The sequence below is a fragment of the Chiloscyllium plagiosum genome, chromosome 13 (assembly GCF_004010195.1).
Source record: "Chiloscyllium plagiosum isolate BGI_BamShark_2017 chromosome 13, ASM401019v2, whole genome shotgun sequence".
NCBI classification, from domain to species: Eukaryota; Metazoa; Chordata; class Chondrichthyes; order Orectolobiformes; family Hemiscylliidae; genus Chiloscyllium; species Chiloscyllium plagiosum.
The window spans coordinates 21,657,549-21,674,523 of record NC_057722.1 but is presented as its reverse complement, the minus strand read 5'-3'; the positions used below and the strand labels follow the sequence as shown (position 1 = coordinate 21,674,523).

At 38.5% G+C, this 16,975-nt stretch overlaps 1 protein-coding gene across 1 annotated transcript in view; it reads left to right on the top strand.

Moving 5' to 3' along the window:
* clstn2a (calsyntenin 2a) overlaps positions 1-16,975 on the top strand; it is a 543,177-nt gene that overhangs the window by 220,954 nt on the left and 305,248 nt on the right. The window contains exon 4 of the mRNA XM_043702948.1: positions 13,206-13,328. Coding sequence (XP_043558883.1) covers positions 13,206-13,328 — 123 coding nt within the window. The remainder of the gene's footprint in view (positions 1-13,205; positions 13,329-16,975) is intronic.

The following is a 16,975-nucleotide window of genomic DNA, read 5'->3' as shown; positions in this document are numbered from 1 at the left end:
TACCCGCCCTCTCACCATAACCCTTCATTCCTTTACTGTTCAAAAATTATCTACCTTAGCTTTAAAAATGTTTACTGAGGAAGCCTCAATTACTTCCCTGGGCAGGGAATTCCATAGATTCACTGCCTTCTGGGTGAAGAAGTTCCTTCTCAATTCAGTCCTAAATTTGCTCCCCCCAATTTTTAGGCTATTCCCCAACCTTATGCTCATTTCACCTGCCAGCAGAAATGTCTACTCCATATCTATCTTATCCATTACCTTCATAATTTTATATGTTTACTAAGATCCCCCAATATAATCCCAGTCTACTCAGTCTCTACTCATAAGCCAACCCCCTCAACTCCAGAATCAACCTAGTGAACCCACTCTACTGCCAGTACATCCTTTCTCAAGTAAGGAGCTTAAAACTGCATGCAGTACTCCAGGTGTAGCCTCATTAGCACCCTATACAGCTGCAACATAACCTCCCTGCTTTTAAACACAATCCCTTTAGCACTGAAGGACAAAATTCCACTTGTCTTCTTAATTACCTTCTCTGATTCATGCACAAGGACACCCAGGTCCCTCTGCATAGCAGTGTGCTGCAATTTTTTACCTTTCAAGTAATAGTTCTTTTTACTGTTATTCCTACCGAAATGGATGACTTCACTTTTTGGACAGTCCCCAGTTTTGCCACCCATAATTGCTTATCTGACTCCTTTATGCAGAATATTGCTGTACTACACAAGAACATCCTGGTTCCGGATCAGAGTCATTCACAATGTGTCGTGCTGATAGTGCTACTGGACAAGTCACATCCCAGAATTAAAATTTCCTTGATGAATAATGTTTGTTTCTGTTGGTAAGACAATGAAACATTCACAGGAGGCTTCAGATGTTCTTTAACAATGTAAGTTTATTACACAAAAGAAAGAAAACAAACAAAGCTATATTCAGTTAGAAAGACCATAACAACACCAAATATCATAAGAAAGTTTCAGTGAAGTTTCCAAACACTGTCTATTACAAGGATTCAAGTGCAGAGAAATTATATCCTCATTTCAACTTAAGTTTCTACTTCACTGACTCTTTCCAGTGTCTGATTCTTGAACTGTAGAGAAAGTTTTACAATCACTCTCCCAAGTCTGATAGCAGGAACAAAATAAGAAATTGCTGGAAAAACCCAGCAGGTCTGGCAACAGCTGTGGAGTCGACTGTAAGAAGAACACTTCATCTTCCGCCTTGGGACCCTCCAACCACACGGCATCAACATTGACTTTCACTAGTTTCCAAATCTCCCCTCCCCCCACATCATCCCAGATCCAATCCTCCAACTCAGCATCACCTTCTTGACCTCTCCTTCCTGTCCGTCTTCCTTCCCACCTATCTGCTCCACCCTCTGCATTGACCTATCACTATTACACCCCACCTGCATCCACCTATCACCTTCCCACCTAATTTCCCCCAGGCCCATCCCCATACCCCTATTTATCTCTCAGCCCCCTTCTGCCCCGCCCCCACATTCCTGATGAGGAACTTATGTCTGAAACATCGATTCCTGCTCCTTGGATGCTGCCTGGCCTGCTGTGCTTTTCCGGCACCACCCTTTTTGACTCAGCATCTGTAAAGAGAAAGCAGAGTTAACCTTTTGGGTCAAGAGACCCTTCTTCAGAACATTCTCTCCTGGTTTGAGAACTTCACAAGTCAGAGAAGACATACACTGCTGCTGTAGTTACAGGTTTCGACACAGTGGGAGAAATCAGATTGGCCAAGAACCTAAAACTTGCTTCTGAAAACTGCTCAACTCTAGTTTTTTTTTCCAACTCTTGGTTCCTCTCAACTAAAACTGGTATTTTCTGAAATGAACTGAAAACTAATGAATGGCTTGATGGAGTTAGACTGCCTGTCATAACCCAAAAGCATAAATATCTTATTCTATTACAAGCTATGGCTTCTTCCAGACCATAGATTAGTCATATTTCTCCTTGGAACTGGAGCAGTTTAGATAAAAAAAGAAACCCACATCCATATGCCTCTCTTTTTAAATCGATCTAAATTTCAAAATTGATGTTATGTTTTCCACGCGTTTTCATGACAGGGGCAAGAAAATCTCTCTTTGCCTATTGCTAACAGTCTGCTTCCTTCATCGATCCCTCCAAGGCCAAGTACAGAGTGTTTATGCAAAAGCAAAATAGCGTGATTCCTATAAATCTGAAGCAAGAACACAAAATACTGGAAAAAATCAGCAGCTCAAGCAGTATCTATGGAGAGAAACTGGAAAAAAATATTTTAGGTTATGATGACCTCTTGTCAGAAACCTTTCTCAGGAACTGAGAGTTACTTGTTTCTGCATACTAGATGGAGAGTGCTGGGTTTTGAGATTTTTGACGTTTTAACTTAATTTCAAGAAAATTGTTATCCTATGTTAGATTTAGAAAGCAAGCTGTTAACACAATTCAGACATTATCTGGAAATAAATATTTTATCTAACAGTCAGGATCAAATTAAGTATCTTACAGAATTGTGTCTTAAAGGGTATTCTTATTCTAAACACTTTTAACTTAGGAATTGCAAGACAAGAAATGGATCCACTGAAAAGTTATGCTTAATGGGGTCACTTTGTATGTATTTATGATTAATGATTTCAGACACATACAAATGTAAAATGATCACAGAATAATTAAAAATGTTTACAGAAAATGTTGATGGATTTAATAGGTTGAGAAGAATGAGAAATGAAAATTATAATAAAAGCTAACAATAGTTTGGCTTTCCAATACTTTAGTTCCCAGGAAATGCATGCTTCAACAGTATCTAGCATTGGAATGTTCAAATATATTACCTGGAAGCTTATTCATACAATCGTTGAAGTGGTTATCTCTTGTTAATTGCAGCCAAATCCTACAGAGGCTTGGATAGGTTCCATTTTCTGAAATCTAGTCAAGCCTTCTCCTTCTCTTGACTCCAAGGCTGGTCTATTGGGACTTTAGCAAACATTTCTAAGATATTGAGTCTCTTATACCCTGTTTAGAATTTAAATCTGTGTTCTGATATATATAGGCCATCCCATTTTATAAAAATTCTTTTAATAGTATAATGCCTAATATTCTCTGCTCTTTGTTTTAATCATATGATTTATATCCACCGGGAAAGCTGTCAATCTCTCTTTCCCTTTATCCAGTAAATTTCCGTTATGTGAAGCCCTTGAAGTCCAGCTTTCAGAAAAAGGTATTTGTGCATTGTTGGAACATTGTTGTAAGTTCTGTCAGGTTCCCAAGACTTAGCCTTTGTAAATTATTACACTAGTGTCTCTTGCTTGCTTGCACTGTTATTTTCCTAAGAACATTTGCTTTAGTCTCACTATGCAGCTAAGTTGTCAGAAGAGATTTTGTTTTCAATTCAGTTCATTCCGTACAAGTCATGACTGGTTATGTAGGCAAGCTTTTTTTCTTACTTTACCTGGACTCTGTTTTAAAGGTTCATTTGGCACTGCAACCTCATACACTACATCAACTTGATGTCGATGATACATTTGTGAATCCATGGCAACCTCAGACTAAGTACAATGGCTTTCCTCACTAAAGTCCATAGGGAAGTATGATAGCCATCAGCCAGAAGAGCTGTAACAGGTTCAGTTCCCTGGTCAACTTCTAATGGATAAAAATTGGGTTTTCAGTTATATTGTTAGCTTTTACACAAGTTTGGAGTGAAAGAGAGACTGAGGGAGAGACTAGGTTTTCTAACATTTGAGGTGGATTGACTATGCTAAAAAAAGTTACACTGTAATGTACATGAATGATTAGGTGGGTTAGCCCTGGGAAAAACCCCATTTGGGGTTATGGGGATGGATCTGGGTGGAATACTTTTTGGAGGTTGGTGCAGCCTTGAATGGCCTGATTTTGCATTGCAGGAATTCTATGTTTCCATGTGTCTGGTTCCAGAGTTCAATATTCTGAAGTGACTTACTACACTAACAGGGATTTTGGTGAAGTTATATTACAAGGAGCAAAAGAAATATCATGTTGAAATTTTTGGGACACTGTTTGTTTTCACAGAAGTTAAATAAACCTGTTGTTCTCACCACACAATTAGACCCTTTCCAGATGTTAGAAATAGGTGGACTGGCTTTGGTCAGTCATGGCTCATATCTCTGATCTCAGGTTTGTATTATCACAAATCATGCTCCAGAGTTCTGAGCATGTACATCTAATCTCTCATCACAAATGCCATAATGAGGTGATGCTACATCATTGAAGGTGCAATCTGTTGGATATAAGTTTCAACTGAAGAATAATGGAGCTATTGTTAGTGTCTTGGCCAATATTTATCCCTCAATCCACAAATATTAATCAGATTTTCTTGTTATTATTGCATTATCATTTGTGAGAGTTTTCTTCCCACAGTTTAGTGGAGATGGTGGCATAGTGTTAATGTCACTAAGCTAGTAAACTAGAGAATGTTTCTCTGGGGAAATGGGTTCAAACCCCACCACAGCCGCTGATAGGATTCATAGTAACTATAAATCAGGTTTCATTCATGACAATGACAACGAACATCAATTGTAAAATCTCATCTGGTTCACACATGTCTCTTCGAAAAGGAAATTTGCCTTCCTTGCCTGGTCTGACCCAAATGTGATGCCAGACCCATAGCAATGTTGCTGACTTAACTACCCTCTGACATTGCCCCTGAGCGGAGTAGCTAAACCAGGCTGTCAGGGATGGGCAACAAAGCTTAGCTCGATACTTGGTTAATGATGGCCACATCCATTGTTAAAATAAATGAAGAAGAAATGCCTGGCATATTTCCTACAAAGCAAAAGTGCTGTGAGACTCTTAAGGCCACAAAAGATCCTGTATAAATGAACGAGCTAAATTTGTTATTTTGGTCAAGTCTGAGTTGAACTGAACCTTTTGGAGGGATTTCTGCCACAAGGCTCAGTGACATCTCATTAACTCGTTACACGAACACCCCCAATACATCCCTCATGTCTGATTCGACCCTGTCTTACCACTAACCATTCCGAGAACACCCCAGCACTGCCGTCACCATGTACCTCTGTGCCCATGCCATAGTAAAAGTCTGTTGTGCCCCTAGATGGGCTTTTTCAGTCTGACATTGATATCAAAGGCTGCCTTCACTTACTCAAGACTCCCTGAGTAAAGGCTATTCCATTGACCTGACTGAAGCTTGCTCAAGACCATGACAATCTTCCTGCTGTTGTGTCTGTGCCACAGCAAGGCAAAATAGAATAGAAGTAATCAAAATCTGTTTTCTCTGGCTGAGGGGGCAAAATGCAAAAAGGCAAGGCAAAACAATTCATGCTGGGAATACTGTGAGCATCCAGGTAAGTTCAGAGTGAGTGAGCAGACTGACAGAGTGAAGAGTCGAGAGATGCAGCCTGGTCCAATCCTTGAGCTGGATGTGTGGTCCTGAGCACACCATCTGCTTGCCACAGCACAACAGTGATAAGAGCAGCATCAAGCATCTGCAGATCGGAGGTGTGCCATTGGAGTTCTTAGAGGCTGCCACACAATGATTGCTAATGTACACTGATGTGGAATGCATGTGACCAATGCCCATGGAACATACCCTGTGATGCTGGTGCCTGGTCTATGTCCTTTGGAGCAAGTAGCAAGCTAAAATCACCAGGTTCCTGCTTTATGTTCAAGTCAGGTTTTCTCGCTGTTTACCTTGTTTGATCATTTGGTCAGACAGAAAGCTGAGTATTAATGAGCCGAGTCGGGTCATTAACATGGAATTCAATAGCAATAATCCCCTTTCACTGGCAACTTGCTGTTGCCTATTGAGACCCTCCACCCCCCACCCACAGCCATGCCACTCATCCAAAACATTTGAGGTGGAGGGTGATCCCCTCAATATCAAAGTCAGCCCAGCTGGAAGTCTTATTCCATTCTGTCGCACATCTGACCCAAGCCCATGTCATTGAGACCCTTAGAAGGTTCTGCCCAAAGTCTTATTTCTTAGTTTCTTCCACAAGAAGGCTAGGGTTGTTTTCCCTGGAGCATCGGAGGCTGAGGGGTGACCTTATAGAGGTTTATAAAATCATGAGAGACATGGATAGGATAAGTGGAGGAGTCCAGAACTAGAGGGCATAGGTTTAGGGTGAGAGGGGAAAGATATAAAAGAGACCTAAGGGGCAACCTTTTCATGCAGAGGTTGGTACGTGTATGGAATGAGCTGCCAGAGGATGTGGTGGAGGCTGGTACAATTGCAACATTTAAAAGGCATCTGGATGGGTGTTTGAATTGGAAAGGTTTGGAGGGATGTGATCAAGTTTGGAGGGATATGGTCCAGGTACTGACAGATGGGACTGGATTGGGGTGGGATATCTGGTTGGCATGGACAGGTTGGACTGAAGGATCTGTTTCTATGTATATCTCTATGCTCTATGACTAAGAATGAGGGTTTGTTTTGACATTGATCCTGCGTAACTTTATATGAATGAGTATTGACTGATGGAGATAAATTATTGACCATTAGGAGCAATATGTCTGTCGACAAGAGATTCCAGGAAGTAGAATATCACTGTAAAAATCATTGGCCAGATTGAGATGTTAAATAAGTAGTCAGCTTTCATTACCCTGATTTTTCTACCTACTCTAAGTCTGATCCCTCACACTCTGTAGTTTCTCACTTGTTTTTCCCTACCCTGTCCAAGCTTACTTGTCCCATATGACCCACCTATCCTTCTCTGAATTTCTCTCCCTGTCTGGCTACCTCTTCATATCCACAACTAAAGAGCTTCTTTAGCTTTCAGTATGATCCTTCCATTTAAAAATTGCTTGCCTCTTCTAAACTTGATCCCTCTATGCTTCAAAGCTACTATCTCATCTTTAATTTCTCAAAAGTTCTGAACTGTGGTATTGCTATTGAATGAGTTCCTCCAGTAATGAAAGGCATCACATCTTAAATTGTTTGTGTTGGATACTGTCTTCCATGCCATCCTTCTCTTTAAAAACCAACATTTTGGCCAGGTTTTCATACTTTGGAACATTTGAAAGACTGTGCTTTAAATTAAATATATCTGCATAACTTTTAAAGGACATCCAAAAGGAAGGGTTTTACACAGCTCAGGCACATCTTGGTCCCTTTACAGTCTGGCCGTGCAAAATATTTAAAGTGTATGCACACTTCTGAACCAGATGTTGAAGTTTTTTTCCCCTCAAAGATTTTTTTTAACATGAAACGTTAATTCATTAATTTACCTTACTATTAGAAAAAAGACTATGTGCACCATTAATTTAGGAGCCCTCTTGTTCTTGTCTGGAAACTGTCTTACCCACAGATTAACCACAAAGCAGACCAAAAAGTAAAAGGTAGAGAAGACCACAGTTAGTTGGCTACAAAAATTGAAATGCAGAAAGATGGAAGTTACTTTGCTTGTGACACGCAAGATGATGCTTGAGAATTTTTTTCAATTTATTCTTTCTTTCTATGGAGCAGAAAATGTTGAGTGGGGACCTGATTGGGGTGTAGAAGATTGAGGGCATAGAAGAGTCATTAGAAAGCAGCTATTCCCCTTAATCGAAGGGTTAATAACAAGGGGGCATCATTCGAAGTGAAAGGCAGGATTTTTAGAGAGGTTTTGAGAGAAAGCATTTTCACCCAGAGGATTGTCCGGTTTGGAATGCATTGCCGGGAATGTAGTTGAGGTGGGAAACCTCAGAACCTTTAAAAAGTACTTGGATGAGCACTTGAAATGTCATAACATTCAAGACAATGGGCCAAAAGCTGCAAAGTGGAACTAGTTTAAGTAATAGTGTATTTTTGGCAGTACAGACTCAATGGATTGAAGGATCTCCCTGTACTGTACAATTCTGTGTCTTCCCAGGATGTGGGCACTACTGGATAGGCTAATATTTGCCATCAAGGATTTTCTTGTTCCAACTCAATTTACTGGGCAGAACACTCTCCCTGAGCTGCACTGGCGTGCACACACCAGTTGGTGATCTTGTCCGGTTTCCAGAGGTTAGAGGTTGACCCCAGAAGTTAGTGTGGCAGAAAAATTAATTTGAAGAAACTTAGTTAACATCTGATGAATATTGTATTTGGGCATGTAATACTGGGCGACATGTACACTTCTTTAATTAGACTAAAAGATGACTGATGGGAGATTATCCAAGGCAAATCTTTAAGCCTGAGACTGTGGTTTTTTTCTTATCTTTTTACTATCTCCACTGAAAGTCCTCAGGTACAGTTAATGTTTAAAGATAGACGTGCATATTTTGATCTGATTTGCCTTCATGAACTGTTGTAGATATAGTGACGAATTTTTATTTTCAGGGGATTTGTACCTAATGAGACAATGGCTCTCTTAGCAAGAATTGGATTGGGGGAAGGTAAGACTGAAAGATGCAATAGACATTTATTATAGCTCCTGGTATCTACATATGTTATAGTCACATGCAGTGCTGTGCAATGGCTTGGACTGACCAATTCAGTTTCACATAGTTGCATGTTTCCCTTAGCATGTCATACTGTGAGTGGCCCCATTAAAATGGAGACTGAGATATTCATACCATCAGGTCACATGCTGCACTACAGTGATGATATTGTGAGTAGGCCTCTTAAAGGTTTGTTATGTAACAGCCATGAGACATAACACGAAGCATTTAAGTTGTGTAATTCTCATTTCATTTCTGTAGAGATTATTCGATTACAGGTGCTGAATTGTACTCCCTTTACAATTGTTGGGGACAGACCTTAGAGGTCAAAATACAAGTACCCCTAATGCTACCTGAAATACCTGTTCATTGTACTGCACGCCAGTGCAGCTCAGGGAGAGTGTTCTGCCCAGTAAATTGAGTTGGAACAAGAAAATCCTTGATGGCAAATATTAGCCTATCCAGTAGTGCCCACATCCTGGGAAGACACAGAATTGTACAGTACAGGGAGACCCTTCAATCCATTGAGTCTGTACTGCCAAAAATACACTATTACTTAAACTAGTTCCACTTTCTATTCCATTTTGGCCAGTAACATACTAGGCAGTGCTTTTGTATTGAAAACTTTTCATGAACTGTGGATTGCTGTTGTTTACAAATTAAAGCAAGGTGCTGAGGCTGTCACTTCACTTGTATTCTTGGAGACTGATGGCAATGTCCTTGGAAAGACCATGCAGGTGAAATGAAAGCCCATTAGTCTATCAGATTGTGGTGGAGCTTTTATCATCTCGTTAGGGAAGGGGAACTGCACACCCTCATGTTTGTCCGACATGACCAGGAAAGGATTTTAAACTGTATGTTCCACATGCAGAGTGACTATTATAGCTATAGGATGAGACAGTTTTCAAGATAAAACATGGCATCAACTGAAATGTGATGTGGGTTTTTTTTGAAGAAACTGAATTTTGGGATAAATGGCAGAAGAGAAGATAACGAAGATGACAATTCTTCAGTTCAGCTCAGTAGAAAATTCAGATCTACCAATGCTTAATTTGGAAACACATATTTAAATAATCCTTTTAAAGAATGCCAGGTTTTCAATGTATTGCTCAATAAAATTACTTATATTCAAGTTGTAAGAATCTCAGATGAGCTCATTAACCTGTCTTGATGTCATTTGGTTCAGTAGGCTTTAGGATCATACATTTTGAAATCAAGTAATTATCCTCAATCTATGTAGCTATTTTTAACAGAGTGTAGACAGCAGTCGTTGATCATTCCTTTGGTTAAGGAGGGGTTGAATGCTTTCCCCACTGGATAATCTAGAAAAGGTATGTTTATAACAATGAGAAGCTTGAGAATAAAGTCATCTTCCACACTTTCCTGCTCTTCAAGCTATGGGTGCTGATGTCATTTGTCGTGATGTAACTCTGTTGTTAAACTTTAGATTTGACCAAATTAAAAATCTTTGTTAAAATGATTTTTTTTAGCAGTTTTAAAACAAAGTCAGATTGACTCCTCTTACCCTTAACTGCTGTCATAAAGTGAGTTGAAGGCAATAATTCAATTTTTTTGGTTGAGAGGATTATAAACAGCTGAAGCTTGACTATCAGGGCTCATGATATTATCTGAAGTTGACAGGATTAATGCCCTGTAATTCACTTTGAGGTATCCATTAAACACCATTAAATTTTTCATGTCCAAGTGACAGATTAAGAAGCATATTATCCAAGGTGGTTCTTCAGCAATGGAGGTATTGAGGCTTACTCTGACTAATATTGTCTTAGTAATTCCACTTGCTCAAATTCAACTGATTTTGTCAGTTATCTAAAATTTAATTGGTGCTCAAAAGGAAGGGTTTTTTTGACAAGCAGTGGTAATATTTGTCTCCTAATGTGATTGCCACTTTTAATTCTGTTTATTGGTGCCAAACATACAATTAGTGGCTTGTTTTAATTAACATAAGCAATCTATTTCCTAATCTAGATATATAACCTTTGTAGAAAAGCTATTCTGATTTAAGAAAAATAGGTACTTTCTAGCAACCTGTTTAGACATGTTATGACACACCTCTGGTGCAGGTGGGATTTGAACCCAGTCCTTCTGGCTCAAAGATAGCCCTAACTACTGATTTTATATAGTGTGTGACCATGAACAAACTCTCTCTTTTCAATTATGTAATCGTATTGACATACCCACCTTGTTCATCCACCATATAGTCCTCTGAATTAATCACCTGCTTCATCTTAAAAGTGGGGTGGAGCTATGCGCAATTACATGGAAGTAATAGTTATTGTTATTGCCTCTTGACATTGATCCGTTGCAGCGTTTAATAAAGTTTTATTATTTTGTGCAGGGTTGAAATTTTTTGAGGTGTCACAGGTATATTTCATTATGCATGTATGTATTGGATCAGTAAGGCAGGAGTGATAACTTTCATCTATTTGTGGGATGCAATATGGAAGTATAATTCCCAGCAGACCACATCTCATTCGATGTATCATTCGTAAACTATGCCCCAGCACAGCTCGTGGAAGTCATTTCAGGAAAAATGATATTGAATCGCAAACAACAGGATTATTACATGCTTGACCAATCATCTATTTATCATTACAAGAGTATCTTCAATCATAGATTAGTAGGTCTATTGATATTGTATGATTGGGCTGAAAGCTTTTAAAATTCAAATGAAAAAATCCTGATTTAATTAATTGACAAAAAAAGTGAAATGTCAATGTTGAATGTTATGAAGTGCTGTCGGTTATGCGTCACAGAACCTTTACCAGAAAGACAGCAATTGAATCCTTTTAAAGGGCCTGACTCACAGCTGAACCTGCACACAGCATTCTGTGGATGGACTGAACTGTCCTCTATTCATCCTTCTTTTTGCATTGAAAGCTTTAATAAATGAACGTAAAGCAAAAATAAAATCACAAAACCGTATCCACTGCTGATTGAATCAAATTTTACTTGAACTGCAAGACGAATGGTACAACAGGACTGGGTTTGATAAGTAACTCATCAGTACGTAGTTGAAGAATGACCACTTGGGTAGAGTTTTATTTGGGGTGTCATCATTTTTGTAAATTCTTGCACAGTCATTAATATTCCTTGAGGGAGAAGTGGAGAACAAAAGATGGAAAAAATAAATCACCGTTCTAATTTGATATGGAAAGTGTCGACCAATTCTACATGTTCAGGATATTAACTTAACTGGGTCAAAATATGCCATTGATACAATTGACAGTATAGTGCCCAGGTTCAGTGTTGTGCCAGATGGTATTATTGTTGCAGCCGTCCTGCATTTATATCAGTTTATTAGTTGACCTCACAATGGCAATGTGTTAATTAATTCACTAATGAGGTTAATGAATAGGGAACTGAAGTCAATTATCAAACCAACATTAGTAATCTGTAACAACATCCGGATATTTATCACTCTTTAATAATTACATGATGTTTTGTACAACCAATCCCAATCAAACAAGAGATGGCCCATTAATATTTATCTCTTTCTGAATTTATTGATGTACCATGCAGTTATTTGCATTTGACAATTAAATTGATAGGACTTCTCAATGATTTTGTGGTTTCTAGGATGCAGGAGGATTAATTCCTGTCTTTTGAAAATTTTACTGTTCGTATTAGTTCCAAGCAGAACAACGTGTTTTGTCAAAAGTGTGACCCAAAGTCAACCTAAATTGTTAAATTCTGACTAAATTTGTAATTTGAGTTTTCAGGTTGAAATATATTTGTGACTGATGTAACGAGGGTCTGAAGATTATACATTGCATGTATCATAAATCTATTTCTAGCAGGCCTGAGAAATTATTGGGAATTTGGCAACAATTGCAATGAACTGAAGTTACATTATTATTTTCCATTCAAGAGAATCTCTTGCAAAAGTTTGTTCAGCAATAATGCGTCAGCAGTAATTACAATGGCCTCAAAGCAATAGATGGCAAAATGGTGTATCCCAGTAATGTACTGTAGACTTGAGATCCAAGGTACACTACAGAGAATCACTTTAGTAGTATTAGCAAATTTCAAGTTAGGTGAATTTCTAAGTCAGTTTGTATGAAGGATTTCTGATTTCTTTTTAATATTCTTTCATGGGATTTGGGTATCACTGGCAAGGGTACTAGTTGCTCATTCCTGATAGCCCTTGAGAAGGTGATGATGGGAACCCATTGCTTGGGAATGAAGCTGTCCATGTGGTATATGTACAGTGCTGTCAGACAAGGTCTTCCAGGATTTTGATCCTGCAGCAGTGAACAAATTAGCATATATGTTCAAGTTGGATAGTGCATGATGGAAAGGGAGATTTGTAGATGATGTTCTGATGCATTTGTTGCCCTTAACGTTAAAGAAAGATGGTTTAGAAGGAGCTTTGTTGAATTCTGGTTATTAAAACCCAGAAAGGCTCTGCTTTCAATTTTTGATGACACACTCACTTAGTGCAAATCAACATCACAAACAGAATCATCAGGCAGAGAAAATGTGCAGTGTAACAGAATTGACCAGCAGAGTATTAATCTGCTGTAAAGCTATTTTCAGTGCCACTGTTAATGACAATGGCAGAGTCAGTATTCCAGAATAATGAAGCAAGTAGTTTAGTGTAGGGCCCTTAAAATTAGAAATCAAAAGAGCAGAATATGAGACAGTGGAAGAAATGTACAACTTGAGCAGAAAACAAAATAAATATTTTTCATTGACATTTGGATTTGGAAGCATTTATTCAGTATGATTTATTTGAAATGTATCTGTATTGGCACAGTCTGTTTCACATTTGTCTAATTGCATCATTTTTGTTTGTAGTAAACAAGCACAAGCCATGGATTGAGACATCCTACCATGGTACAATAACAGAGAACAATGATACAGTTTTTCTGGATCCACCCCTGGTTGCACTGGATAAGGATGCACCTGTGCGCTATGCAGGTGAGTTGAAGCATCATTCGTCATCTTGAAGAACTGAACCTTATTACCGCTCTTGTTATATTTCATTGTGTCTGTGAAACGATGTACTACTGATTGATAACTATTGCACAGATTCTTTGACATCTTGCAATGCTCAATTCTATATCTCTGGAACATTTCCACCTTGTGTTTGAAAGAAGCAAATAGATTTGCAGATTTTCTAGCAGCAACTTGGTTGGCAGGGTGTAGAGAAAGTGAACAAAAAGTAAGAGTTTTTTTTAAACGTGCTTGGAATCCATTCTGTGTCCTTAGTTTTGGGACATGTGTACCTATGTACATGCCAATGAATGCACTTTATTTGTGGTTGGTGACCTGTAATTTGCAATTGTGGCTACAAGACCATTAGTGTAGCTATTAAAATAAAAGGTGTGCAGGTTTATGAAGTGCATTTGGAGAGAAACTCGATTTGAATTGATCAGGTTGCCATTGAAAGGGATAGCTATCTGATTCTAATTTGACAGCTGTATGAAAATAGCAAGAATAATTGCACTATTATTGATGTCATCAATAATAATTTACACCATTACAAGGCTCACTAATACCCTTGGCTTTGGAATCATTAAAATAGATTAGTCTTACACAACTAGTTGATTCCTAATGACCGAATATAGCTAGGGTCTCTGAATGTAATTAGTATAGTGCTGTTGATATCAATAGTTTCAAGGTATTTCTTAGTCTTTGGTCTCATGTTATGACCTGTCAGATACATTTAATTAATAGGATAATATCTATTCAGCTACAGATTTGTGACCCTGAATCGTTAATGAATTCAAGTCATGCTGGTTCTAATGCTGTAAGTTAACATTTGTGTAACAGTATATTTTAGCGTTTTGTTGAGATAATTAAAATTTGAGAATGTTGAAGTATGTTTATTATCCAGTAGTTTCAGCTAATTAAGCTTGAAATAACTTTCCCAGGGATAATTTAGGGAATCCCCATTTTAATGTGCTTTGGTTTTCAAACAAAATGTTGCATAGTTTGAATTTATTATCCAACCTCTCATAATTTGTTGGAGGCTTTGAAAATCTGACCTGAAGTCAAGTAAGATCCGAGTGTGTGCCAATTTAGTCATAGTTACGCAAATACTTTTCACACCCCCGCTCTCCTCGCTACTTTTGCCTCCAATATGTTGAAAGGTTGTCTAGTTAATGTTTCACAACTTAGCATACTATTGCCTTTTCTGACTGACTCTTTACCTGCTGGATCTATTAGTTCAGATCTCTGCTGTGTTCCACTTGTTTCACCAACCCTGTTATTGTTTGGAGGATTTAATCTATATTTGTGGCACAATCAACATTATGCAAAGAGACTTTATCATGGAAAGACCTGAGGCCAAAGTTTTAATTATGAAATGGGTAAAGAACTGTTTTAAAGTGAAGGATTGCTGAAAAGTTACTGCATGTTTCTGAAAGCAAGTAACCTGGCACACTCTGTTTACAGAAGTGTAGTTTGTAGATGAGTTAGAACCAAAAGATGTGTACAAGTGGAGATTCAATTAGCAACAAGATCCTGATTGGATTGTGAACCAGTTATCGGTTATCACTAACAAAGACCTGAACAACATAATGAGAGAAGCAATCAGATCCTGACCAGCTCAGGATGGTCAGCTGTCAGATGGTCAGATGAACAGCTGACCAGCTGTTCTCTACAGCAAAACACACTTTAGGCCTGAAGGAGGCCAGTGTATTTTTCCTTTAGTTGTTGCAAGCTCTGACTTTTAATTAATAAGTCAGAGATCTCTTATAAGTGTGAGCCAGACTCTGGTTCTGACAAACGAGTGGAAGCAGAAGAAAGGAAGACTGTGTTCTGATCAGTACAAACCATCTCTGCAGAACAGAGAATACTACACTGATCTCCCATGTTTCCCTTTGCCCATAACACCCATGATATTTTTCCTGTCAATATCTGTGTTCGAATGTGTAGGGGGATTAGAGTTTATGTAGTGACCTTATATGTCAACAGTTCATAATGGTTTACCTGTGGCATCTATTTACCTGGAATAAGTAACAATAAATAGTGATGCTGGTTAAGTACAGAAATCTATTCTGTACATGCCGTCAATCTGGTCTAAAAGAAAGCTAAATTGTGAGGATTTTGTTTACTTTTATAAAGTCTTTAACTTTTGTAATGGCTCGGAACCATGGAGCTTGGTTTCAAGGATGCTACTGCTGTGAGGCATAGCAGAACTCACAAAGATTGCTCTTGTGTTTGCACATTAAATTAACTGTATATTTCTGTTGGTAGGGCCCCTTTAAAACTATGGAAATAAATCCACCTTTAACTTAAACTAATAATAAAAATGCAATAATTTTCACTAGTTACATTAAGGTAATTATAAATCATTGTATGATTTTATAATATTCAAAAGAAATCATCAGTGTATAAATGCAATTTGTGCAGCTCTTCAAGTTACGTTACGCAAATATCCTCGAATCAGAGTTTACTTTTGAAGAAAATTTGTTTGGAGGCTCAAAGGTGAAGAGTACTCCTTTTTTTGTGTGAATAGTAAAAAGATCTTATGGTCTGTGAAATTTAATCTCAAACACAAGTTGCCACATTCTAGAGAAAAAATAACAGGTAGGCTTGGGCAGGGTAGAGGATGGATAGAGAAGGTTAATTTAAGGAGTTGAAATCTTGGAAATAATTTAGGTCAATGGATTTCTTAACATTTGATCCATGTTATTTCACACAGCACTGGACCGAAACAAACCCTTCAAGAATGATATTACTGTGTTGCAGACAATTGATCTCCTTTCCTCAATAATACTTAAATGCAGAATTTCGTTAGAAGTATTGTGACAAAATGAAATTCATTATGCAATTCGACTCTAGTAACAAGCATTACAAAGATGTATACAAGAAATGTGAGTAGACTTGCTCATTTGACATAGATGAAACTGTGACACAGGCTACTAGACTAGACGGGATTGATGTTTGCAAGGAGGGAAGGTGTTAGTAATACTGGAAAGTGTCCAAATAGGTAAGTCCCCTGCGCCAGATGGGATTTATTCTAGGATACTCTGGGAAGCCAGGGAGGAGATTGCAGAGCTGTTAGCTTTAATCTTTATGTCATCGTTGTCTACAGAAATAGTGTCAGAAGACTGGAGGATAGCAAATAGAGTCATAGAGTCACAGAGATGTAAAGCATGGAAACAGACCCTTCAGTCCAACCCGTCCATGCCAATCAGGTATCCCAACCCAATCTAGTCCCACCTGCCAGCACCCGGCCCATATCCCTCCAAACTCTTCCTATTCATATAACCATCCAAATGGCTTTTAAATATTGCAATTGTATGAGCCTCCACCACATCCTCTGGCAGCTCATTCAATACACGTATCCCCCTCTGTGTGAACAAGTTGCCCCGTGGGTCTCTTTTATATCTTTCCCCTCTCATCTTAAACCTATGCCCTCTAGTTCTGGCCTCCCCGACCCCAGGGTAAAGGCTTTGCCTATTTACCCTATCCATGCCCCTCATAATTTTGTAAACCTCTATAAGGTCACCCCTCAACCTCCGACCCTCTAGGGAAAACAGCCCCAGCCTGTTCAGCCTCTCCCTATAGCTCAAATCCTCCAACCCTGGCAACATCCATGTAAATCTTTTCTGAAC